The following is a 27,979-nucleotide window of genomic DNA, read 5'->3' as shown; positions in this document are numbered from 1 at the left end:
ACTTCAAATCCATACAATTTAGATAATAGACTACGAAAAATAGAAAATATTAGTTGGTATCGCTTGAAATTTTCACTCCGTTGAAAAAAATTTGCGTAGAAAGTTTGTACCGCAGAAAATTTTGCTACAGAAATTTTACTTAACTTCTGCTCATTAAGAATTTCAGCTCCAATCAGAAAGTTTGAAAAAAATTAGCCGGTGCATACTCCGATACTAATACTGGACACTTAAGAGAACGTTACATTTTAACTAACGTATTCAAATAATTCCAAGAATAAAAAATTTAAAAACAGTAACAACAACTACTTTTCATATTGCAAGTTTCTCCATATGAAGTCAACTGGACACCGATAGCCAGTACTAGTCTCGAATAAAGCGAAACTCAACATAGCCAACCATCCCAGTAGAAATATCTGATTTAAGCTCAACAGAGTAGGATTTGTAGCTAACATACGCCAACTCTTCTGATATTGGCAAAGTATCATGGCTCAAATTCATTGGATCATCAAAATTGGCATCAGTTGACAACTTTTACAAAATTATACCGCAATGCGTTTTATTTTAATAAAATATCAAATTTATATAGCAGGATCCTGTCCAGGCAACAACTTGAATACAAATCCACCCAAACGATATAACGTGTTTAAATGGGTTGTACATCACATCGACTACTTGTCTGGAGTCCAGTTTGTAGCTTGTGCAACACAGGTATTTCCTTAGAAACGGACCCCAAACGAAACGGCCTGTTGAGGCCTTGATATTGTATCTTAGAGCTTTAAACAGATGCAAAGTGAACGCCTTCAGCAATAGACAAATGACTAGTTGGAAAAGTATGGTGACTGTCGCATGCGCTTGGAAATTTCTAGCTCATTATAGCTTATACGTTCACCATAGAAGACACTCATATGTTGTTGTTCCAAATGTGTGCTAAACATGATTTTTGACAGAATTTTATATTATAATGATTTCAAAAATAAACGTACATCAAATGCCGAAATGCTCACGTCAACATTTTATTTCAAATTATGAGGTCAAAGTTTGTTCAAAATAGCTTTTGGCATATTTATATGGGGCTTCCGAAGTATGTGTGCCAAGGTGGCGCGCAACCTGAACCTTCACCTGGTACACATAATATGTTCAGGTTGTGCGTCATCTTGGTACACATACTCCGGGAGCGCCATATATATATTACGATAAAAATAAAACATACGAGATACAGAAGTGTAAATTATAATAATAAATACTCCATTCTAATACACTAAATGTTGAAAGGAAATTCAGCATTTCAGTACAACATAATATCGCACCCACCTAAATCCCAGCGTTTCATTTATTTTTCCCTACGACCGTTATCTCATTTGAATAACAACAGTCGTAAGTGGTATTTCATAAAAGGACTAGCATCGAACAAGTATTATCGCGCGTATCGTGTTCGTCTGCTAATCATTACAATATTCCATTACAGACTCGGTATTCTGACGCTGAAAGTTGAATGGCAACCGAATAACAACACGTGGCACATGAAACAACTGTCAAAAACCCTTACATTAAATTTAATCTTCTCGAAGGAGAGTTAATGAAATCCTTGTCTAGTAACAACTTCGTTCGTGTGAACGTCGCCATTTTGAAGCGATATTGTGAAACAATTATTCTCATTTGATATTATGCGATAGTATTATTTTATGCATAAACGTTCGACCTAATATGAATATTTTAACAAACTGTGAGTTGTATAAATAGATGATGCTAAAATACTGAAAACCCCAAAAGTTACACGGACTTGGTTGATATGGCTTGTGGTAATAATATCAGAGAATTCATTGCCCTTAATCAAAAGACGAAAATGTCGTTGACGATATGTAAATTAGGTATTGCAACCAAACGGGTTAACATATCGGAAAGAGTGCTTTGGTTATAAACGAAAGTCGCTAGTCCCCAAACAAATAGTATTCTCTTTCATTCATCCAAAGGAATCTTTTTCTGCGGTGATTCAGTATAAAAACTGCAAACTATCATCAAATGAAGCATTCGGTTGAAGATATTTACCCGTTGAATAACATTGCGAGATTGGGTGAGTATAATAATTTTTTCAATCAACATACTTTCTTACCGTTCGTCGTTCTCACGCTAAAATTCGTATAGTTATTCGTATCCCAATATGTCTTGAATATATTCAATGAGCAATGGTAACTTGAACCATACTCAATGCAGGAATAGTCATATGATGTCGTCTTAACAAAGTTGGAATTTGTAGATATATAGTGTAAACTGTAAGCGAACCGGTTTTGAAACGGATTATTGTTTGGGAATCCAATTTAATTGATTTATAAACATATGCTTTTTATGTAAACAATATATAGAATAGTTTATCTACCATAACTTAATCAGACGAAAAATGAAGTTGACATGAACATTGCCATTGTCTGACTTTGTTTTTTGCCGCCGATTATGAACCGGCAGTTTACGCGACTCGTTACATCTGGATTATTTTTGTTTTTATAATCTTAAAAAAAATTAAACATTAAGACAATAAATATATTTACTGTTTTAATAACATGGTAGGGCAATGCCGAGTTAGAAAGATTCTGTTCGCCATAGCATGATAGCTATGTATTTACCAGGGGCTGCTTAACCAATGCCTTGGTCGAAGATGAATTCTGAAACATCCAAAATAAATGCTATCAATTTGTTATTATTATAAACATAAATAAATGAACTAACCCTGACAACTAATTATTTATCAAAGTAATTTTAAAAAGTTAATCGCGCGGGGATATGATAGAAATAGGCTTCGTCGAAATTTTCGTGAGGGAGACAGGACGGGGAATTTCTTTGTTAATAATCCATAATACTAAATTTCTGTTTCAAATATTACAGCATAAATCGACGAATATTCGAAGATTCATCAATCCTAACAACAATTAAAATGAGGGTTTTGGTTTCTATGCTGTGTGTTTTGTTCATGACAAGAGAAGGTGAAGTATAGTAATTACTTAACACTAGATAAATTAATAAAAAGGTCGTTTTTTGAGACAATTTTGTTTTCAATTTCTTCTTTATCAAACTATATTTATTTACTCTAAAAATTGAATTAAAATAGTAGATGCAGACAAATTCCCAAAACAGGCACATCATTCAACTGAATCGTGAAATTGAAAAAACGTTTAAATTGTAGGTCGATAACTTATTAAATTAACAATAAAATTGAGAACCAGACGACAAGGCAAGTTTTTTTTTATAACAGGTCTGAGTCAATTGGACGGAACTTGCTCAGGCGGAGGTGGTACATGTTCAAACGAACCAAACGCAAATACGTGCAACTCTGATCCTACTCCACTTTGCGTGTGTAATGTCAATTATATGGTAAGAATAATCAAAAAGTACTTGAGCACTCAAATTATCAAAATATTCATGTGAGTCTTTGCTAATGGACTTAAAATTCAAGATATAATGAAAGATATAAATTATTTTCATTCACCTCGAGTAATACCAAAACTGAAGTAATCTTATCATCGGAGAATCTTTTATCGTGCAAATTGCAAACTGAAGATCTATTTAACATATTATGTTTTCGATTCTTGTATTAAAGTGATGTACAACAGATTTTCCAACACAACTTCATGTCAAACCCCTAGAAATAGCTATAATGTTAGCTGGCATTAGATCCAGTTGATACCAAAACTATTTCGCAAATGAAGTTACAAGATACAGAATTAATTTATTTTTCATGTCTAATTTTACAGCCTACTACCCCGGATAATGACTGCATAGAAAGGACATGCAGTGGTGGTGATGGTGACTGCACCCCTTCCGATACCAACAGTTACTGCAATACAGCTCCCGCGACCGACGTTTGCAACTGCAAAGTGAATTTTGTTGATACGTCACACACTTCCTGTGTACGTCGTACCTGCGCCAATGGTGACAGAGATTGTTTTATCACTGAAGCTAATTCCTATTGTGCTACATCTGGAGACACTGGATGCACCTGTGGATTCCTTTCCGCTTCCACTTCATCTGGATCGTGTACACCCAAAGCTTGCACAGCAACTACAATCGCATCTGCTTGTGGATCCGGCACTCTCTACTGCGTATCATCACAGTGCGCATGTCCAGTAAATCAGATTCCTGGGGCAACAGCTTGTGTTGAGAGAGCATGTGCAGCGACCTCCGACTGCACAACCAATGGTGACGCCAACTCGGAATGCAACACCTCAACAGGAAAATGTGCATGTAAATCTGGATATGAAGCCTCGGAAGCGGCATGCGTAGCATCCACTACTACAACTACTACTACTACAGCAACTACAACTCCTGCAACGTCTGGAGGGATTTCGACAGCTTTTTCTTTCCCTCTACTTCTTTTCAACCTTGGTGTATATAAAGCAGCAAAATGGTTCAGTAATTAATAGTTAACGTTATAGTGTGCTGAAATATATATTCAAATCAGTAATTTTTCAATGAGTTTGGCAATTTTATTAATAATATTTTTAGATGAATATTCGTTCAACTTGCTAGGAAAATACAATATATACTTTATTTTATACGATTTTAGTAGTAACTAATGCTTGGAAAAGATTTGATGGAATCTTTCCTGATCCCATTTCAAGTATAAAGTTTTATGGCAGCTTCAATTAATAAATAAAAAAGTTGAAACAATATACGGAGTTTTTTTTCCGTAATCTGTGTTCGTTACACATAGTACTGGAAACGCACCTTTAGAAGCCTCCAGCGACTGACTGATGCACGCTCATTTATTTTTTGATTGAAGAGTGAAACTATGTTCATTTTGATATCAATATACGGGGGTCTACACACAAGTATCCTACTTCCATCTTTTATAACACATTTTTAGTTTCTTGATGAAACTATACAGTAAATTCATAAAGGTTCTTTCTTTAAAGGTTACGTCGACGCGCCGAAGTTCGGCGGTAATTTTTTTGAAATATATACATGGAATAAAATTTCAAAAGTAGAAAAATTGACTTCTACAAATTATTTGGACCGCCGAGCGCAATAAAATTGGATTTGTAAGCATAAAACCTTGTAGCAAACAACTGCGCAAATCTTCCTCTCATTTAAAGCCAGGTTAAGTGAATATTTCTCTGTAAATGAGGGTATATTGTATTTATTTTCATATGTTGACTTTTCATATGGATTCGCCTGTACGACCAGTTTTGTACACCCACCCTTATCCATGTTATCGCTTCACCTACGAGTCCAAAGACCTGTACAAGTGACCGGCGCCATACCATACATAACGCATACATTTGTTTTGTTAAATAATCATCCAATGACATGGGTTTCATTCGATTTCCACTCTAAATATAAATCTTATCACTACGATACATAGAATATCCATACACACAGGCAGTAAATGAAAATAAAAAATCTCTGGATAAAACCATATGCATAAGCTATAAATTTATATTTGAAATCAAAATTCGCGTTCAACACACTATGAGGCATGATACGATTACATGAATTTCATAGACAACTTTACTTGTAAATATTCTCCTTTGAAATCAATTCAAGCGGATAAATGTCATTTTTCAACTATTGAGTAAAACATTTATATTCATAGAGAAAATCTGCCGGATAAACGAAAGTAAAAGTCGTATAAGCCCCGCCGTAACGTCGTCAACAATGTTATAAAAATCCATAGTTTGTTAACAAAATTATTTCTCTACTTAAAAACAACTTCCAAATCTAAATTATAATATTCTTCATGCTTGGACGAGTGAATCATTGTTCTACAAACTGGTGTAATCATGGGATAAAAAGAACATCTCGCCCTTATGCTTTCCAATTGCCGTGCTTTGCGCAATATAGAAGTAAAGAAAACACATTCGAATAGCGGACTTCATGAGCAGGCTTACCCATTCCATTAGCACGACTGCGTTAAAATCTAATTGCAATATATTTAATTATGTTCAAGATAAAGCCTTAAACGGAGAAGGACATACGAATGGTAATTGGGAATAACATTTAAGTTTTTTTCTAATAATTTCCAACTAAGCTCAGACTAAAACTTCTAGAAAACTTGTATTGTACCAACAGCGAGGGATCAACATACTGAGACCAAATTTTAAAAAAAATGATCCAGCTACGATAAGACTATTACTTCTTGTTTTAGTTTTGTAAATATTAACAAGGTAATATTTTTTCTGAAATTATCTTCAACAATTTTTCTCAACTTTTATGATTAACATTTCCGTAACTTAGATATTATAAATAAAAATAAGTAGAATATTGAAACCTAATTTTAGAATTCTATTGGCCGATATATTCTGAAATATAATTTAAGTTGATGTGTATCCCATAGCTACTAGACTATTGTGCATATATATATTATTTTTATACTAACGGTCGTCACTATCCGCCTATGTTTTCTATAGAAGTTTTCTATGGCAGCCAAGATACTAAGAATAAATAACACAACAAGAGACAAGCATACCGTTTCTCCAACTGGTAAGAGAAATGAATGCTCTTATTTTTCAATTGAAAACACATTGTACCTACCACACGTAATTTTCAAAACATAAAAATCTAATAGTATATTTCAGAGCGATTGAACTTGACAGGAAAAAGGACTGGTGAGTGGAAAGGCCTCCAATATACCTGTTATCAGATTTCACATTCGATCACAATAGAACCTAATAATTTCAGCTAAGCATATTCAGGCTCTAACACCAGCATGAATATGGTAACAATATTTCGTGAATTAATTTTAGGTGGATGGGCAAAAATAACAAATTGAATTTTTTTCAGCATCGCTCATGTTATGTTGATACCTTGTGTATCCTTTTAGATTGCCATGCCAACTTGATACAAGGTCTTTAAACACTTTTTGAAACATGGGTAACGCATTCAAGGGATCTCCACGAAGGATTAAAAAAAAATTAAAATCAGGTTTGTGCTGTCAAGGTGCGCTTTTCAACGGGGCATTTCGTGCGATCCAAATATCCAGTAGTGCGAATCCGTCTACGTTGTCACGCGAAACACACGAAAAAATAAGAGAAACATTCTAAGGAAATAAGAATAATAATCTTTTTCTACCATAGTTATTAACGCGAATACGAGTATATATAACGGTTGAAAACGCACGAAAAAATAAGAAAAACATTAGAAGGGAATAGGAATAACAGTTTTTTTTTACCATAGTTATCAACGCGAATATGAGTATATATAACGGTTGCGAACCGTACCATATTTGTAAGACTATAGTACAACAGACATAGCGAGCCGATGGAACATAAATATAGTTATGTATTATATTATGTTGTGGTGCAGAAGTTCTCCAGTAAGATTCAATTGGTATATTGCCCAAGTCATAGATAACAATGTCATATTTGCTAATACTGACTTATCAATTGTTGATCTTTTCGGAACAGTAAAGCTATTTAAAACCATTATGAAGAGATTGCGTATGAAATGCTTGGAAACCGCTGATACCGCTGATAAACGTTTATTTGTCATCTGAAAAATTTGACAACAATATATCCAATTCAGAGGGCATTTTTAAACCGACATAAAATATGAAAAAAGTTTTATTACTAACTAAGAGATGCAAATATTAGCTGCCATAAGCGCCACAATTTATTTTGCATTTGATCAAATAAGTATTGCTTTATAATATTGTGGGCGAAGAGTATTATTACTAGAGCTTTACGTTTTTTGTTAGGTTTTTCCATAAAGTACCCGCAATCCCCCCAAAAAATCACTATTCAAGGTTTATAATTTTTAAAACTCAATTTAAGTTTAATACATATTTTAAATTTAGTACTTGCAGAATAAACCAGCTAGCACTCGAGTAATTTTAATCCAGAAATAAAACGAAAACGAAGAGAATGAAGATTTTGATTTCAATCGTGTGTGTTTTGCTCATGGCAAGAGGAGGTGAAGTATTTCAATATTGAAAAAAAATTCTCGTAGCTAGTTTACACTAAATTCATTTATAAAAATATTTTTTATGTAAATGAGATTGCAAAAATTTCATCTGACCTGTTTTCTCCTTTATAAACTACATTTATTGATTCAAAATATTGAACAAGTTTTTAAAATAGCAGATGTAGACGAAATGCCAAAATAAACACAAACCTAAAATAATTGAGTCGTAAAATTCAATATTGTACGAATCATTTATGAAAAAAATATTTGAGTAAAATTAAAATGTTTTCAAACAATTTTGTACTTCAGTCTGCAGTCAAAAGATTCGGTTGGCAGATCGTGTAGTAAATTTTAATTTGAAAAATAACGAATTAACAATAAATTCATAAAAAAAGACGGCATTTTTTTGTAACTAATAGGTCTAAGTCAATTGGACGGAACTTGCTCAGGCGCAGGTGGTACATGTACAGGCGAACCAAACGCAGCTTTGTGCGACTCTTCTACTCCTCCACTTTGCGTGTGTAATGTCAATTATATGGTAAGGATAAAGAATAAGTATTCGATTAAAACTAAAAAATTCAAGATATATTAAAATATATAATTTATTTTTATTCACCTCGAGTAAAACCAAAACTGAAGTAAGCTTATCACCGGAGAATCTTTTATCATGCAGATTGCAAACTGAAGAGCTATTTAAAATTTGTTTCCGTTAAAACGCCTAGAAATAATCATTGTGTTAGCTGGCATTAGTTCGAGTTGATACCAAAACTATCTCGCAAATGAAGTTACAAGATACAGAATTGATTTATTTTTCATGACTAATTTTACAGCCTGCTACCCCGAATACTGACTGCACAGCAAGGACATGCGCTAGTGGTGATGGTGACTGCACCCCTTCCGATACCAACAGTTACTGCAATACGGCTCCCACGACCGACGTTTGCAACTGCAAGGCAAACTTTGTCGATACGTCAAACGCTGCCTGTGTACGTCGAACCTGCGCCAATGGTGACAGAGATTGTGTTGTAAACGAAGCTAATTCATATTGTTCTTCATCTGGAACCATCGGATGCGCCTGTGGATTTCTTTCCACTACCGACGGCTCATCTGGATCGTGTACAGCCAAAGCATGCACAACATCAACAATCGCATCTGCTTGTGGATCCGGCACTCTCTACTGTGTATCATCAGTGTGCGCATGCCCAGCAAATCAGATCGCTGGGGCAACAGCTTGTGTTGACAGAACATGTGCAGCGACCTCCGACTGCACAACTAATGGTGACGCCAATTCGGAATGCAACACCTCAACAGGGAAATGTGCATGTAAATCTGGTTATGAAGCCTCGGAAGCAGCATGCGTAGCATCCACTACTACAACTACTACTACTACAGCAACTACAACTACTGCAACGTGTGGAGGAATTTCAACAGTTTTTTCGTTCCCTCTACTTCTTTTCAACTATTGTGTGTTTAAAGCAGCAAAATGGTTCAGTAATTGATAATTAACGTTACAGCGTGCTGAAATATATATTCAAATCAGTAATTTTTCAATGAGTTTGGCAATTTTATTAATAATATTTTCAGATGAATATTTGTTCAACTTGCTAGGAAAATACAATATATACTTTATTTTATACGATTTTAGTAGTAACTAATGCTTGGAAAAGATTTGATGGAATCTTTCCTGATCCCATTTCAAGTATAAAGTTTTATGGCAGCTTCAATTAATAAAAAAAAAGTTGAAACAATATACAGAGTTTTTTTTCCGTAATCTAGTTTATGAAAAAAATAAATACGCAGCCAATATCAAAGTTAACAACTTTTATGTTGAGATTTTGCGGTGAGACGAATCCGCAAATTAAAAATGCAGAACTTTTGCTTATTAACTAACGCTTATTGCAAAACGAGAGTTTGAAGTAGAATAGTCTTTTCAGAGTGAAAAGTTTACTCGTAAATTTCCCCCAGGTGTTGCTTACAGATAGATTCCAAGAAGTGTCTGGAACTTCTATACTTCTACGAATTATTCAAAACTCGACTCTACTTGCTACATTCGAATGTTCATTGTCTCAAAGATTGCACGCCGTGTAAAATAAATTTGACTGCAACTTCAAATCCATACAATCTAGCTAGATAATAGACTACGAAAAATAGAAAATATTAGTTGGTATCGCTTGAAATTTCTACTCCATTGAAAAAAATTTGCGTAGAAAGTTTGTACCGCAGGAAATTTTGCTACAGAAATTTTACTTAACTTCTGCTCATTAAGAATTTCAGCTCCAATCAGAAAGTTTGAAAAAAAATAAGCCGGTGCATACTCCGATGCTAATACTGGACACTAAAAAGAACGTTACATTTTAACTAACGTATTCAAATAATTCCAAGAATAAAAATTTTAAAAACATTAGCAACAACCACTTTTCATATTGCAAGTTTCTCTATATGAAGTCAACTGGACACCGATAGCCAGTGCTATTCTCGAATAAAGCGAAACTCAACATAGCCAACCATCCCAGTAGAAATATCTGATTTAAGCTCAACAGAGTAGGATTTGTAGCTAAGATACGCCCACTCTTCTGATATTGGCAAAGTATCATGGCTCAAATTCATTAGATCATCATAATTGGCATCAGTTGACAACTTTTACAAAATTATACCGCAATGCGTTTTATTTTAATAAAATATCAAATTTATATGGCAGGATCCTGTCCAGGCAACAACTTGAATACAAAACCACCCAAACAATATAACGTGTTCAAATGGGTTGTACATCACATCGACTACTTGTCTGGAGTCCAGTTTGTAGCTTGTGCAACACATGTATTTCTTTAGAAACGGACCCCAAATGAAACGGCTTGTTGAGACCTTGGTATTGTATCTTAGAGCTTTAAACAGATGCAAAGTGAACGCCTTCAGCAATAGACAAATAACTAGTTGGAAAAGTATGGTGACTGTCGCATGCGCTTGGAAATTTCTAGCTCATTATGGCTTATACGTTCACCATAATAGACACTCATATGACTCTTTTTGACTTAGTTTTATATTATAATGATCCCCAAAACAAACTTACGTCAGATGCCGAGATGCTCACGTCAACATTTTATTTCAAAGTATGAGGTCAAAGTGTGTACAAAATAGCTTGCAAAAGGCATATTTTTATGGCGCTCCCGAAGTATGTGTACCAAAGTAGCGCGCAACCTGAACCCTCACCTGGTACACATACTATGTTCAGGTTGTGCGTCATCTTGGTACACATACTCCGGGAGCGCCATATATATTACCATAAAAATAGAACATACGAGATACAGAAGTGTAAATTATAATAATAAATACTCCATTCTAACACACTAAATGTTGAAAGGAAATTCAGCATTTCAGTACAACATAATATCGCACCCACCTAAATCCCAGCGTTTTATTTATTTTTCCCTACGACCGTTAACCGTTTGAATAACAACAGTCGTAAGTGGTATTTCATAAAAGGACTAATATCCAACAAGTATTATCGCGCGTATCGTGTTCATCTGCTAACCATTACAATATTCCATTACAGACTCGGTATTCTGACGCTGGAAATTGAATGGCAACCGAATAACAACACCTAGCATATGAAACAACTGTCAAAAACGCTTGCATTAAATTTAATCTTCTCGAAGGAGAGTTAATGAAATCCTTGTTTAGTAACAACCTCGATCGTGTGAACGTCGCCATTTTGAAGCGATATTGTGAAACAATTGATCTCATTTGTGATATTATGCGATAATATCATTTTATGCATAAACGTTCGACCTAATATGAATAATTTAACAAACTGTGAATTGTATAAATATTTGATGCTAAAATACTGAAAACCCCAAAAGTTACACGGACTTGGTTGATATGGCTTGTGGTAATAATATGAAAGAATTCATTGTCCTTAATCAAAAGACGAAAATGTCGTTGACGACATGTAAATTAGGTATTGCAACCAATAACATATCGGAAAGAGTGCTTTTGTTATAAGCGAAGTTCGCTAGTCCCCAAACAAATAGTATTCTCTTTCATTCAAGCAAAGAAATCTTTTTCTGCGGTGATTCAGTATAAAAACTGCAAACTATCATCAAATGAAGCATTCGGTTGAAGATATTTACCTGTTGAATAACGTTGCGAGATTGGGTGAGTCTAATGATTTTTTCAATCAATATACTTTCTTACCGTTCGTCGTTCTCATGCTAAAATTCGTATAGTTATTTGTAACCCAATATGTCTTGAATATACCCAATGAGCAATGGTAACTCGAACCAATGCAGGAATAGTCATATGATGTTGTCTTAAGAAAGTTGGATTTTGTAGATACATGGTGTAAACTGTAGGCGAACCGGTTTTGAAACGGATTTTTGTTTGGGAATCCAATTTGTGTAAACAATATATAAAATTGTTTATTTACCATAACTTCATCGGAAAAAAAATGAGGTTGACATGAACATTTCCATTGTCTGACTGTGTTTTTTGCCGCTGATTACGAACCGGCAGTTTACGCTAGGATTAAGACAATAAATATATCTACTGTTTGATAACATGGTAGGGCAATGCCGAGTTAGAAAGATCCTGTTCGCCATAGCATGATAGCCATGTATTTATCAGGGGCTGCTTAACCAATGCCTTGGTCGAAAATGAATTCTGAAACATTCAAAATAAATGCTATTAATTTTTTATTATTATAAACAAAAATAAATGAACTAACCCTGAAAACTAATTATTTATCAAAGTAATTTTAAAAAGTTAATCGCGCGAGGATATGATAGAAATAGGCTTCGTCGAAATTTTCGTGAGGGAGACAGGACGGGGAATTTCTTTGTTAATAACCCATAATACTAAATTTCTGTTTCGAATATTACAGAATAAATCGACGAATATTCGAAGATTCATTAATCTTAACAACAATTAAAATGAGGGTTCTGGTTTCTATGCTGTGTGTTTTGTTCGTGACAAGAGGAGGTGAAGTATAGTAATTACTTTACACTAGATAAATTTATAAAAACGTCGTACTTTGCGACATTTTTTTTTTTGATTAAACTACATTTATTTACTCTAAAAATTGATTAAATTTTAAAAGAGTAGATGCAGACAAATTCCTAAAACAAGCCTATCATTCAACTGAATCGTGAAATTGGAAAAACGTCTAAATTATAGGTGGATAACGTTTTAAATTAACAATAAAATTAAGAACCAGACGGCAAGGCAAGTTTTTTTTTTAACAGGTCTGAGTCAATTGAGCGCTTGCACAGGCGGTGCATGTACAGGAGAACCAAACGCAAATACGTGCAGCCCTGCTCCTGCACTTTGCGTGTGTGATGTCAATTATACGGTAAGAATAATCAAAAAGTACTTGAGCACTCAAATTATCCAAATATTCATGTGAGCTTTTGCTAATGGACTCAGCTTAAACAATAAAATTCAAGATATAATGAAAGATATAATTTATTTTCATTCACCTCGAGTAATACCAAAACTGAAGTAAGCTTATTACCGGAGAATCTTTTATCATGCAGATTGCAAACTGAAGAGCTATTTAACATATTATGTTTTCGATTTTTGTATTAAAGTGATGTACAACAGATTTTCCAACACAACTTCATGTCAAACCCATAGAAATAGCTATAGTGTTAGCTGGCATTAGATCCAGTTGACCAAAACTATTTCGCAAATGAAGTTATAAGATACAGAATTAATTTATTTTTCATGTCAAATTTTACAGCCCAATACCCCGAATGATGCCTGCGAAGCAAAGACATGCAATGCTGACAGTGTCTGCACTACTCTGGCTCCCAACACTTACTGCAATACGGCTCCCACGACCGACGTTTGCAACTGCAAAGATAACTTTGTTGATACGTCACACACTGCCTGTGAACGTCGTAGCTGCGCCAATGGTGACAGAGATTGTTTTATCAACGAAGCTCATTCTTATTGTGCTACAACTGGATGCACCTGTGGATTCCTTTCCGATGCCGACGCTTCATCTGGATCGTGTACACCCAAAACTTGCACAACAGCTACAATCACATCTACTTGTGGATCCGGCACTCTCTACTGCGTATCATCACAGTGCGCATGTCCAGTAAATCAGATCCCTGGGGAAACAGCTTGTGTTGAGAGAGCATGTGCAGCGACCTCCGACTGCACAACCAATGGTGACGCCAACTCGGAATGCAACACCTCGACAGGAAAATGTGCATGTAAATCTGGTTATGAAGCCTCGGAAGCGGCATGCGTAGCATCCACTACTACAACTACTACAGCAACTACAACTACTGCAACGTCTGGAGGGATTTCAACAGTTTTTTCTTTCCCTCTACTTCTTTTTAACCTTGGTGTATATAAAGCAGCAAAATGGTTCAGTAATTAATAGTTAACGTTATAGTGTGCTGAAATATATATTCAAATCAGTAATTTTTCAACGAGTTTGGCAATTTTATTAATAATATTTTCAGATAAATATTCGTTCAACTTGCTAGGAAAATACAATATATACTATATTTTATACGATTGTCGTAGTAACTAATGCTTGGAAAAGATTTGATGGAATCTTTCCTGATCCCATTTCAAGTATAAAGTTTTATGGCAGCTTCAATTAATAAAAAAAAAAGTTGAAACAATATACAGAGTTTATTTTCCGTAATCTAGTTTATGAAAAAAATAAATACGCAGCCAATATCAAAGTTAACAACTTTTATGTTGAGATTTGGCGGTGAGACGAATCCACAAATTAAAAATGCAGAACTTTTGCTTATTAACTAACGCTTATTGCAAAACGAGAGTCTGAAGTAGAATATTCTTTTCAGATTGAAAAGCTTACTCGTAAATTTCCCCCAGGTGTTGCTTACAGATAGATTCCAAGAAGTGTCTGGAACTTCTATACTTCTACGAATTATTCAAAACTCGACTCTACTTGCTACATTCGAATGTTTATTATCTCAAAGATTGCACGCCGTGTAAAATAAAATTGACTGCAACTTCAAATCCATACAATTTAGATAATAGTCTACGAAAAATAGAAAATATTAGTTGGTATCGCTTGAAATTTTCACTCCGTTGAAAAAAATTTGCGTAGAAAGTTTGTACCGCAGAAAATTTTGCTACAGAAATTTTACTTAACTTCTGCCCATTATGAATTTCAGCTCCAATCAGAAAGTTTGAAAAAAAATTAACCGGTGCATACTCCGATACTAGTACTGGACACTTAAGAGAACGTTACATTTTAACTAACGTATTCAAATAATTTTAAGAATAAAAATTTTAAAAACATTAACAACAACTACTTTTCATATTGCAAGTTTCTCTATATGAAGTCAACTGGACACCGATTGCCAGTGCTGGTCTTGAATTAAACGAAACTCAACATAGCCATCCACCCCAGAAGAAATATCAGATTTAAGTTCAGCAGCATATGATTTGTAGCTAAAATACGCCAACTCTTCTATAATATTGGCTTAAGACAAAGTCTCTTGGCTCAAATGCATTAGATCCATCAGATAGCAATAGGAAACATATGCTGGGATTTCGTATCACATGATACGTCGAGCAGCAGTGAAGCAGTGACTAGTTGGAAAAGTATGGTGACTGTCGCATGCGCTTGGAAATTCCTAGCTCATTATAGCTTATACGTTCACCATAGAAGACACTCATATGTTGTTGTTCCAAATGTGTGCTAAACATGATTTTTGACAGAATTTTATATTATAATGATTCCAAAAACAAACTTACATCAAATGCCGAAATGCTCACGTCAACATTTTATTTCAAATTATGAGGTCAAAGTTTGTACAAAATAGCTTTTGGCATATTTATATGGCGCTCCCGAAGTACGTGTATCAAGGTGGCGCACAACCTAAACCCTCACTTGGTACACATACTGTGTTCAGGTTGTGCGTCATCTTGGTACACATACTCCGGGAGTTTCATTTATATTACGATAAAAGTAGAACATACGAGATACAGAAGTGTAAATTATAATAATAAATACTCCATTCTAACACACTAACTGTTAAAAGGAAATTCAGCATTTCAGTACAACATAATATCGCACCCACCTAAATCCCAGCGTTTCATTTATTTTTCCCTACGACCGTTATCTCGTTTGAATAACAACAGTCGTAAGTGGTATTTCATAAAAGGACTAATATCTAACAAGTATTATCGCGCGTATCGAGTTCATCTGCTAACCATTACAATATTCCATTACAGACTCGGTATTCTGACGCTAGAGTTGAATGGCAACCGAATGACAACACGTAGCACATGAAACAACTGTCCAAAACGCCTGCATTAAATTTAATCTTCTCGAAGGAGAGTAAATGAAATCCTTGTTTGTGAGCAATTTCGGTCGTGTGAACGTCGCCATTTCGAAGCGATATTGTCAAACAATTGATCTCATTTGATATTATGCGATAATATTATTTTATGCATAAACGTTCGACCTAATATGAATAATTTAACAAACTGTGAATTGTATAAATGTATGATATGCTAAAATATTGAAAACCCATAAAGTTACACGGATTTAGTTCATATTAGAGATGTACCGACAACACTTTTGTCGCCGATACCGATCCGATACCGAGTAAAACGCCGATATTACAAAAAAGGCCGATATTGTCGATATTCCGATACCAATACTATCTATGTAATTATTACCTTAATTAAGTGTGCTGTGTAGGGCAGACGGGTCAAAACAATGATCTTTGAGCGTTATTTATAGTACACATTATTTCAAATTGAAAAAGAGATATATCACATAATATGAAATTGATGTTTGGTATCCAGATGCATTAATTGATTTGGATGCATTGTACGCTGACGCTAGTAATCTCGGTGTCCAATTAGAAAACTCATAAGCCGGGATGTCCAATTCCAATTTAATTAGGCTTCCCGCTGCTTGTCAGCAGGGAACCTATTGTATTCCTGTGTTTTATTATTATTATTATTTATTTATTATTATTATTATTATTATTATTTATTTTTATTATTTTTTTTTCAAATTGATCTTACAAACTTGAAATTCACCTCAAATGTGCAGAAGTTCTCAGCTAGCAATAAAATGCAAATTTTATGCATGACTGACCACGCTTTCACGCTCCAGTGAGCAAAACGCGTTTTCAGTTTTTTTGCGATTTCTCAAAATTGATACATGTTATTGGGTTGCAATTCATAACAATGATTAATGGACATGTTCCGGATACGACATATCAAGGATACGCATGAGTGACCTCGGCGATACGCTGCAGTGATCAATATAGGATTTTACATTTTCATCTTCTTCTCGAGAACGACACTACTTAGAGACTTGAAATTTACATCAAGAGCAGATAATAAGTCCCCCATCATAAATTGCAAATTTTATGCATGACTGAAAAAGTTTTCACGCTCCAGTGAACAAAACGCGTTTTCAGTTTTTTTTTGCGATTTCTCAAAATTGATACATGCTATTGGGTTGAAATTCATAACAATGATCAATGGACATGTTCCGGATACGACATATCAAGGATACGCATGAGTGACCTCGGCGATACGCTCCAGTGAGCAATATAGGATTTTACATTTTCATCTTCTTCTCGAGAACGACACTACTTAGAGACTTGAAATTTACATCACATGCAGATAATAAGTCCCCCATCGTAAACTGCAAATTTTATGCATGACTGACCACGCTTTCACGCTCCAGTGAGCAAAACGCGTCTTCAGTTTTTTTTTGGCGGGAAGCCTGTTAAAGCTGCACGCAGCTCTAGTATTAATATTGCGACCTTCGAATATCGTTTTTCGTGTTTAAAAGAATATCGAAAAGATGCAAATATTTCATTTTGTATTTAATCGTGATCGCCGCGTCAATAAATTACAGCTAAAATGAAAGGATATCAATCAGCGTAGACTGGAATAACCTATAATACTTGGCGGCCACATCAGAATATCTATAAAGAAATTGTGTATTCAGAGAAAATTAAAATTAATATAACACAATATATAATACCTGCGTAGGGGATAATTGTGTCAAAAATTTAGTTTAACGACGTCGACGGACTGAATGACAGTCGCGCTTGACGATAAACAGTCAGGATTTATAACCGTGCCGGAATGTGCATGTGCTGTGTAAAAGGACTCCGATTCCACTGTATGATTTAAAACTGGGCGCCTAGTTGCTCTCTTTTCTGTGCTGTGTTAATATATTTCTTCATAATTAATATGTATTATGTATATTAAAAATGTCAATATATAAATTTGGCAGCGAAAATAGCCAGATTAGATCAGCTAGTTCTGCTAGTAAATATTTAGAAACAGGTGAATCCTATTCCTGTTACCACTCGCGGGGGTGTAGACATGCATGGCTCATAGTTCACGATCTCTCCAGGCAAAAAATTAATTAAAAAGTGATATTTAAACTTATCTTTTGAAACATTCTGAATCATATCAAAAAGGTAAAAATATCGGAAATATCGATATTAATTCAGCCGATACCGATACATGAACGATAACGAAAAAATAGCCGATATTGCCGATACCGATACATCGGTACATCTCTAGTTCATATTGCTTGCGATAATAATATGAGAGAATTCATTGCTCATAATCAAAAGACGAAAATGTCGTTGACGACATGTTAAGTAGGTATTGGAACCAAACGGGTTAACATATCGGAAAGAGTGCTTTTGTTATAACCGAAAGTCGCTAGCCCTCATACAAATAGTATTCTCTTTCATTCATCCAAAGGAATCTTTTTCTGCGGTGATTCAGTATAAAAACTGCAAACTATCATTAAATGAAGCATTCGGTTGAAGATATTTACCTGTTGAATAACATTGCGAGACTAGGTGAGTCTAATAATTTTTTCAATCAATATACTTTCTTACTGTTCGTCGTTCTCATGCTAAAATTCGTATAGTTATTCGTATCCCAATATGTCTTGAATATACTCAATGAGCAATGGTAACTTAGCCATACTCAATGCAGGAATAGTCATATGATGTCGTCTTAAGAAAGTTGGAATTTGTAGATACATAGTGTAAACTGTAAGCGAACCGGTTTTGAAACGGATTTTTGTTTGGGAATCCAATTTAATTGATTTATAAACATATGCTTTTTATGTAAACAATATATAGAATAGTTTATCTACCATAACTTAATCAGACGAAAAAGGAAGTTGACACGAAAATTTCCATTGTCTGACTGTGTTTTTTGCCGTCGATTAAGAACCGGCAGTTTACGCGACTCGTTACATCTGGATTATTTTTGTTCTTATACTCTTAAAAAAATTAAACATTAAGACAATAAATATATTTACTGTTTTAATGACGTGGTAGGGCAATGCCGAGTTAGAAAGATCCTGTTCGCCATAGCATGATAGCTATGTATTTACTAGGGGCTGCTTAACCACTGCCTTGGTCGAAGATGAATTCTGAAACATCCAAAAATAAATGCTATTAATTTGTTATTAATATAAATAACGACAGTATTGCTGAAAACTAATTAACCATCACAAAGTAATTTAAAAAAACATTTTATAAAAATTGGCTCCGTTGAAATTTTCGCGAGGTAGACAGGACGGGGAATTTCTTTGTTAATAATCCATAATACTAAATTTCTGTTTCAAATATTACAGCATAAATCGACGAAAATTCAAATATTCATCAATCGTAACAACAATTAAAATGAGGGTTTTGGTTTCTATGCTGTGTGTTTTGTTCATGACAAGAGGAGGTGAAGTATAGTTATCACTTTACACTAGATAGATTTAAAAAAACATCGTTTTTTGCGACAAATTTTTTTATTTTTCAATTTCTTCTTTACCAAACTATATTTATTTACTCTAAAAATTGATTTAAAATAGTAGATGCAGAAAAAATTCCAAAACAAGCCCGTCATTTAACTGAATCGTGAAATTGAAGAAACGACTAAAATATAGGTCGATAACGTTTTAACTTAACAATAAAATTAGGAACTAGACGACAAGGCAAGTTTTTTTTTATAACAGGTCTGAGTGCATTGGACGGAACTTGCTCAGGCGCAGCTGGTACATGTACAGGCGAACCAAACGCAGATAAGTGTGACTCTGCTACTCCTCCTGTTTGCGTGTGTAATGTCAATTATACGGTAAGGATTATCAAAAAGTAATTGAGAACTCAAATTATCAAAATATGTGCGTGAGCTTTTGCTAATGATTAAAACTAAAAAAAAAATTAAGATTCAATGAAAGATATAATTTATTTTCATTCACCTCGAGTAATACCAAAACTGAGATAAGCTTATCACTGGAGAATCTTTTGTCATGCAGATTGCAAACTGAAGAGTTATTCGGGATTTGTTTCCGATTTTGTATTAAACTTTATTTCAAAACGCCTAGAAATAATCATCGTGTTAGCTGGCATTAGTTTCAGTTGATAAGAAAATTATTTTTGCAAATAAATTGGTCAGATACAAGATACAGAATTAATTTATTTTTTATGTCTAATATTAAAGCCCGATACTCCGGATACTGGTTGCGAAAAAAAGACATGCAATGCTGATAGTGTCTGTACCGGTCTGGCTCCCAACACTTACTGCAATACGGCTCCCACGACCGACGTTTGCAACTGCAAAGATAACTTTGTTGATACGTCATTCTCCGCATGTGAACGTCGTACCTGCACCACCAATGGTGACAGAGATTGTTTTATCAACGAAGCTCATTCTTATTGTTCTTCATCTGGAACCATCGGATGCACCTGTGGATTCCTTTCCGATGCCGACGCTTCATCTGGATCGTGTACACCCAAAGCTTGCACAGCAACTACAATCACATCTGATTGTGGATCCGGCACTCTCTACTGCGTATCATTACAATGCGCATGTCCAGTAAATCAGATCCCTGGGGCAACAGCTTGTGTTGACAGAGAATGTGCAGCGAACTCCGACTGCACAACCAATGGTGACGCCAACTCGGAATGCAACACCTCGACAGGAAAATGTGCATGTAAATCTGGTTATGAAGCCTCGGAAGCGGCATGCGTAGTAACTGCTACTACTACTGCGGCTGCTACCACAACGTCTGGAGGGATTTCAACAGTTTTTTCGTTCTCTCTACTCCTGTTCAACCTTTGTGTGTTTAAAGCAGCAAAATGGTTCAGTAATTAATTTTTTGTGTTTTAATTATCTAAAAATATATATGTAAATCAGTAATTTTTCAGTCAGTTTGGCAATTTTATTGAAAATAATTTTTGATGATTATTCGAGTATTTTAACAATTCATTTTGATAGGAAAACTCAATGTATACTATATTTTATACGTTTGTCGTAGTAACTAATGCTTGAAAAAGATTTGATGGAATATTTCCTGATCCCATTTCAAGTATAAAGTTTTATGGCAGCTTCAATTAATAAAAAAAAAGTTGAAACAATATATAGTTTTTTTTATTTCCCCAATCTAGTTTATTAAAAAAATAGATACGCAGTCAATATCAGAGATAACAACTTTTAATGTTGAGATTTTGCGGTGAGACGAATCCATAACGATTTGAGATGTGAGCACAAGAGAATGCACAAAGTAAAAATTCAGATTAGCTATAGCATTGCAAAACGAGAGTCTGAAGTAGTGCCACGGACCAAGATGTTGTTACCGTGGTTGTAGAATGAATCAGAAGACTCAAAGGTTCCGGATTGGTTGTTTATTGTACGGCAATTCCTATATCAAACTTAAAACAACATAAACAGACAACACAACAAAATATAACTAAGGAACCGAAAACACGACCGCCCGCCAGCGCGGCAGCCGGAGAAGAGAGATCGAAAGACAGTTTTTGCCTCACATGTAGTGAGTGGTCGGAGTCCAAATCCGACAAAAAAGCATTAAATAAATGTCAACATAACAGTCTATAAACATAAAAATATATATATACACAAAACATAAACGCGGACACTTTAGTCCGCGACAGTAGAATATTCTCTCCAGGGGGAAAACTTTACTCATAAAATTCCATCGGGTGTTACTTACAGATAGATTCCGAGAAGTGTCTGGAGCCCCAGTATAAAAGACGAAACGGCCGTAATATTCGGTACTCCCGAAGTATGTAAACCAAGATGGCGGACACCGGAACGTAGTATGTGTACCAGGTTAGGGTTAGGTCATGATTTCATTTACAAATACTATGGGAGTCACTTGGCTAGTCTCCAAACTCATATTAAAACTAAAATAAGAAAATTGGAATGCAATTATGGCCTAACCCTAACCTGGTAGACACATACACATACATACGTTCCGCCATCTTGGTTGACATAACTCGGGGTAACGAAAATTCTATATTTCTACGAATTATTTAAAACTCGACTCTCCTTGCAACATTCGAATGTTTACTGTCTCAAAGATTGCACACCGCACCAAAACTTGAAAATATTAGTTGGTATCGCTTGAAATTTTCACTCCACAGAGAAATATTTGCTTTGAAAGTTTGTACCGCAGGAAATTTTCGCTTCGACTGAAAAATTATGCTTCAGAAATTTAATTTAACTTTGGTCTTCTACCCATTTAAAATTTCAGCTTCAATCAGAAAGTTTGAAAAAAATTAGCCGGTGCATACTCCGATACCAGCACTGGATACGAGAACGTTCCATTTTAACTAACGTATTCAAATAATTTCAAGAATAAAAATTTTAAAAACATTAACAACAACCACTTTTCATATTGCAAGTTTCCAACCATCCTTAGATTCATTTTGCGTTCGTGTTAAACATAATTAGCATCAGATGACAACTTTTACAAAATTATACCGCAATGCGTTTTTTTTCATCAAAATTCATCTATTGATTATTACTTTATAATTTATATTCCAAGATCTCGTCCAAGCAACAACTTAAATACAAAACCACCCAAACGATACAACGGTTTTTCAATGGTTTGTACATCACATCGACTACTTGTCTGGGGTCCAGTTTGTAGCTTGTGCACCATAGGTATTGCCAGGCTTGTCCATGGGATATATTTTTCTGTCCAATTCCCATCCCATAGCAATTATGCCTGTCTCATCTCATCTCATGGAATTCACATTGGAATAAAATTCAATAAAAATTGTTAAATTTAGATTTAGCGTCTACTAAATAGGACTACATGTACGAAGAGACATGCAAAACAACAAAATTTACGGACCTTGTCAACCTAATATTTATAACTATTATACATGTGCCCATCAGCCAGCCCCTTCATGAAGTATATCGCATTCCCATATTTGGAGCAACATATGAGTGCCCTGGAGTGCCTATGGTGAGCTAGAAATTTCTAAGCATGCGAAATGCGCCATACTTTTTCAACTAGTCATCTGTCTATTGCTGATGTCGTTCACCTCACATCTGAGGTCCATTTCTAATATATATACGGTAATACCGTCAAATGGAACGGCTTGTTGAGACCTTGACATTGTATCATAGAGCTTAAAACAGATGTGAAGTGAACGACATCAGCAATAGACAGATGACTAGTTGGAAAAAGATGGCGCATTTGGCATGCTTTGAAATTTCTAGCTCACCATAGGCACTCCAGGGCACTCATATGTTGCTCCAAATGTGTGCTGAAATGCTTTTTGGAGCGAATTTTGCATTATGATGATTCCAAAATCAAACGTACCTCAGACGCGGAGGTGCTCACGTCAACATCTTATTTCAAATTACGAGGTCAAAGTGTGTGCAAAATACCTTTTGGCATATTTATTTTACGATGAAAGTATAACATACGATATACAGAAGTGTAAATTATAATAATAAATACTTTATTCTAACACACCAAGTGGTAAAATGCAATCAGCATTTCAGTACAACATAATATCGCTATGAGTTCCCGCACCCCCAAAATCCCGGCGTCCCATTTAATTTTCCGTACGACCGAATAAGTATTATCGTGCGTATCGTGTCCATCTGCTAACAATTACTATACCAATACAGACTCGTTATTCTGACGCTCGAAGTTGAATGACAACTAACTAACAACACTTATCACATGAAACATGTATATCAGCAGGGTTGTCGAAACCCGAGCCCGCGGGCCTCATGTGGCCCTCAGATTCATTATCTGTGGCCCGCGTCGCATCCGTGTTGTTTCGTCATAAAACTAACTAGAAAAATCTTTTCACATATTGTTACATCACTAATGACACTGAATTGACTAGTGTTACGGCAGCTGAGGCAACTAGCGAAGTTGAATGATGTGCTTAGCTAGTCTAAATTGTTATCCGGCTTTCTATCATTTTGATTGGGAATATATGCTAACGGTATAGGAACCATAGAAAACTAAAAATCGAATGCGGATTCTATTATAGCCTAGGTTGCCTATGCATGATATAATGAACAATATAATTCACGCGGATGTTTTTTACCACCAGCTCAAACAGCATTACATTTCACTGGATTTTTAACTGAATATGGGAGGGAAAATACCACAATGCTTGCTTGATATGTCGGTAAAAAAAAGAATAAAATTTGAGACGGCAGTTTTTATCTTGTGAGCAATGAGAATTTTCAAAGATAAAATTTTGCTTTGAAAATCCAATCGATGTCCGAAAGCAATAACAATTGCGGAAGCACTTTTTCCGTTATGAAGAGTTTAAAATCTTACACTAAATGTAAATTAGAAAGTTATGCCGGGTTTAGTGAGTTTTTGCATTTTTCAGCTAAATAATTGACAACTGCTGATTAATGTGTTTGCATAATAAAAATGTTTTTCAGTATTGCGCTCTTTATCTATTCTTGGCACTATTGTAGCCCGCCAACAACGTAAAAATAATTTTGTGGAGCATACAACCTTGGACCACCCTGATGTATAATGTCAACAACGCTTCCATTAAATAAATTCAATTTTCTTAAAGGGTAGTTAAAAAAAAACTCCTAGTTTCGTATCAGTTTTGGTCGAGTGAACGTCTCCATTTTGAAGCGATATTGTGAAATAATTGATCTCATTTGATATTACGCGATAATATTATTTTATGCATAAACGTTCGACCTAATATGGATAATTCAAAAAACTCTAAGTTGATGATAAAATATTGAAAACCCAAAAAGTTACACGGATTTGGCTGATATTGCTTGCGGTAATAATATGAGAGAATTCATTCCCAAAATCAAATGACGAAAATGTCGTTGACGACATATTAAGTAGGTCTTGGAACCAAACGGGTTAGCATATCGGAAAGAGTGTGTTTGTTATGAGTGAAAGTCGCTAGTTCTCATACAAATAGTATTCTCTTTCATTCATCCAAAGGAATCTTTTTCTGCGGTGATTCAGTATAAAAACCGCAAACGATCACCAAATGAACCATTACGCTTGGAGATATTTACCAGTTAAATAAGATTACCAGACTGGGTGAGTCGTAATAATTTTTTCAATCAATATACTTTCTTGCCGTTCGTCGTTCATCGTATCCCAATATGTCTTGAATATACTCAATGAGCAATGGTAATTTGTACCATACTCAATGCATGGGATGTCGTCAAGAAAGTTGGCATTTGTAGATACATAGTGTAAACTGTAAGCGAACCGATTTTGAAACGGATTTTTAGTTCGGAAATCCAATGTAATTGATGCATAACATATGCAATATACATAAAATAATTTAATTACCATAACTTCATCAGATGAAAAATGAAGTTGACATGGACATTTCCATTGTCGGGCTGTGTTTTTCGTCGGCTAATTAGGAATCGGCAGTTTACGCGACCCGAGTTTTGTCTTTATAATCTTAAAATATGTAAACATTAAGACAATAAATATATCTACTGTTTGATATCGTGGTAGGTCTGTGCCGAGTAAAAAAGATCCTGTTCGCCATAGCATGATAGCTATGTACTTATCAAGAGCTGCTGAAAACTATTTAATCCTTGAAGTAATTTTAAAAAGTTATTCGCGCAATGATAATATAGGAATTGGCTTCGTCGAAATTTTCGTGAGGGAGACAGGACGGGGAATTTCTTTGTTAATAATCCATAATACTAAATTTCTGTTTCAAATATTACAGCATAAATCGACGAATATTCGAAGATTCATCAATCTTAACAACAATTAAAATGAGGGTTTTGGTTTCTATGCTGTGTGTTTTGTTCATGACAAGAGGAGGTGAAGTATAGTTATCACTTTAAACTAGATAAATTTATAAAAACGTCGTTTCTTGAGACAATTTTGTTTTCAATTTCTCCTTTACCAAACAATATTTATTTACTCTAAAAATTGATTTAAAATAGTGAATGCAGAAATATTTTCAAAACAAGCCTATCATTTAACTGAATCGTGAAATTGAAAAAAAACGTCTAAATTATAGATGGATAACGTTTTAAATAACAATAAAATTAATGCAGAAATATTTTCAAAACAAGCCTATTATTTAACTGAATCGTGAAATTGAAAAAAACTTATTAAATTATAGATGGATAACGTTTTAAATAACAATAAAATTAAGAAACAGACGGCAAGGCAAGTTTTTTTAATAACAGGTCTGAGTCAATTGGACGGAACTTGCTCAGCCGCAGGTGGTACATGTACAGGCGAACCAAACGCAAGTACGTGCAACTCTGCTTCTCCAATACTTTGCGTGTGTGATGTCAATTATACGGTAAGAGTAATCAAAAAGTATTTGAGCACTCAAATTATCAAAATATTCATGTGAGCTTTTGCCAATGGACTCAGCTTAAACAATAAAATTCAAGATATAATAAAATATATAATTTATTTTCATTCACCTCGAGTAATACCAAAACTGAAGTAAGCTCATTACCGGAGAATCTTTAATCATGCAGATTGCAAACTGAAGAGCTATTTAACATATTATGTTTTCGATTTTTGTATTAAAGTGATGTACAACAGATTTTCTAACACAACTTTATGTCAAACCCCTAGAAATAGCTATAGTGTTAGCTGGCATTAGATCCAGTTGATACCAAAACTATTTCGCAAATGAAGTTATAAGATACAGAATTAATTTATTTTTCATGTCAAATTTTACAGCCCGCTCCCACAACTACTGGCTGCGAAGCAATGACATGCAATGCTGGTGATAGTGACTGCACACCCTCCGATGCCAACAGTTACTGCAATACGACTCCCGCGATCGACGTTTGCAACTGCAAAGATAACTTCGTCGATACGTCACACACTGCATGTGTGCGTCGTACCTGCAGCAATGGTGACAGAGATTGTTTTATCAACGAAGCTCATTCTTATTGTGCTACAACTGGAACCACCGGATGCACCTGTGGATTTCTTTCCGATGCCGACGCTTCATCTGGATCGTGTACACCCAAAGCTTGCACAGCAACTACAATCACATCTGCTTGTGGATCCAGCACTCTCTACTGCGTATCATCACAGTGCGCATGTCCAGTAAATCAGATCCCTGGGGCAACAGCTTGTGTTGACAGAAAATGTGCAGCGACCTCCGACTGCACAACCAATGGTGACGCCAACTCGGAATGCAACACCTCGACAGGAAAATGTGCATGTAAATCTGGTTATGAAGCCTCGGAAGCGGCATGCGTAGTAACTGCTACTACTACTGCGGCTGCTACCACAACGTGTGGAGGGATTTCAACAGTTTTTTCGTTCCCTCTACTCTTTTTCAACCTTTGTGTGTTTAAAGCAGCAAAATGGTTCAGTAATTAATTTTTTGTGTTTTAATTTACTAAAAATATATATGTAAATCAGTAATTTTTCAGTCAGTTTGGCAATTTTATTAATATTATTTTCAGATTATAATTCGAGTATTTTAACAATTCATTTTGATAGGAAAATTCAATATATACTCTATTTTATAAGATTGTCGGAGTAACTAATGCTTGAAAAAGATTTGATGGAATATTTCCTGATCGCATTTCAAGTATGAAGTTTTATGGGAGATTTGATCAATAAATAAAAAAGTTAAAAAAATTTGAATGATCTTTTTTTGAATGATTTTTTACTTTTATACCAAAGAGATGTAAGAGAAACGTTATTGAATGCATAAGAGAATAATGCGCATAAGAGAACGTGAAAGAAAATGAAAATTCAGAACTTTTGCTAGCGCGGTAATGCGGGAGTCTGAATTGAAGTTTTCTTAACGAGAGTAAACATGTTAAG

General features: G+C 34.9%; 7 protein-coding genes across 7 annotated transcripts in view; 6 read left to right on the top strand and 1 right to left on the bottom strand.

Annotated features, from left to right (window-relative positions):
- The window catches only part of LOC120326543 (uncharacterized), a 116,456-nt gene that overhangs the window by 72,996 nt on the left and 15,481 nt on the right, over positions 1-27,979 (top strand). The window lies entirely within an intron of this gene.
- The window catches only part of LOC120327180 (tRNA (uracil-5-)-methyltransferase homolog A-like), an 82,745-nt gene that overhangs the window by 51,978 nt on the left and 2,788 nt on the right, over positions 1-27,979 (bottom strand). The gene's annotated exons all lie outside the window — the stretch shown is intronic.
- LOC144422221 (uncharacterized) lies at positions 1,913-4,729 on the top strand. The gene is made up of 4 exons (XM_078112174.1): positions 1,913-2,071; positions 2,878-2,975; positions 3,245-3,363; positions 3,744-4,729. The coding sequence occupies exons 2-4, from the start codon at positions 2,927-2,929 to the stop codon at positions 4,407-4,409; spliced, it is 834 nt and encodes a 277-aa protein (XP_077968300.1). The 5' UTR covers positions 1,913-2,071; positions 2,878-2,926; the 3' UTR covers positions 4,410-4,729.
- On the top strand, positions 7,759-10,163 carry LOC120327222 (uncharacterized). The gene is made up of 3 exons (XM_039393679.2): positions 7,759-7,899; positions 8,310-8,428; positions 8,721-10,163. Exons 1-3 carry the CDS (start codon positions 7,851-7,853, stop codon positions 9,387-9,389), a joined length of 837 nt encoding a protein of 278 aa, XP_039249613.2. The 5' UTR covers positions 7,759-7,850; the 3' UTR covers positions 9,390-10,163.
- LOC144422222 (uncharacterized) lies at positions 11,991-14,290 on the top strand. Its single transcript, XM_078112175.1, has 4 exons — positions 11,991-12,042; positions 12,767-12,864; positions 13,128-13,234; positions 13,625-14,290. Exons 2-4 carry the CDS (start codon positions 12,816-12,818, stop codon positions 14,273-14,275), a joined length of 807 nt encoding a protein of 268 aa, XP_077968301.1. The 5' UTR covers positions 11,991-12,042; positions 12,767-12,815; the 3' UTR covers positions 14,276-14,290.
- LOC144422229 (uncharacterized) lies at positions 18,606-21,295 on the top strand. Its single transcript, XM_078112209.1, has 4 exons — positions 18,606-18,731; positions 19,520-19,617; positions 19,892-20,010; positions 20,377-21,295. Exons 2-4 carry the CDS (start codon positions 19,569-19,571, stop codon positions 21,028-21,030), a joined length of 822 nt encoding a protein of 273 aa, XP_077968335.1. The 5' UTR covers positions 18,606-18,731; positions 19,520-19,568; the 3' UTR covers positions 21,031-21,295.
- On the top strand, positions 25,182-27,792 carry LOC144411645 (uncharacterized). The gene is made up of 4 exons (XM_078112295.1): positions 25,182-25,237; positions 25,890-25,987; positions 26,362-26,480; positions 26,873-27,792. The coding sequence occupies exons 2-4, from the start codon at positions 25,939-25,941 to the stop codon at positions 27,524-27,526; spliced, it is 822 nt and encodes a 273-aa protein (XP_077968421.1). The 5' UTR covers positions 25,182-25,237; positions 25,890-25,938; the 3' UTR covers positions 27,527-27,792.

This window comes from Styela clava, chromosome 4 (genome assembly GCF_964204865.1).
Source record: "Styela clava chromosome 4, kaStyClav1.hap1.2, whole genome shotgun sequence".
In the NCBI taxonomy this organism is placed as follows: domain Eukaryota; kingdom Metazoa; phylum Chordata; class Ascidiacea; order Stolidobranchia; family Styelidae; genus Styela; species Styela clava.
This window is presented reverse-complemented; position numbering and strand designations above follow the sequence as displayed.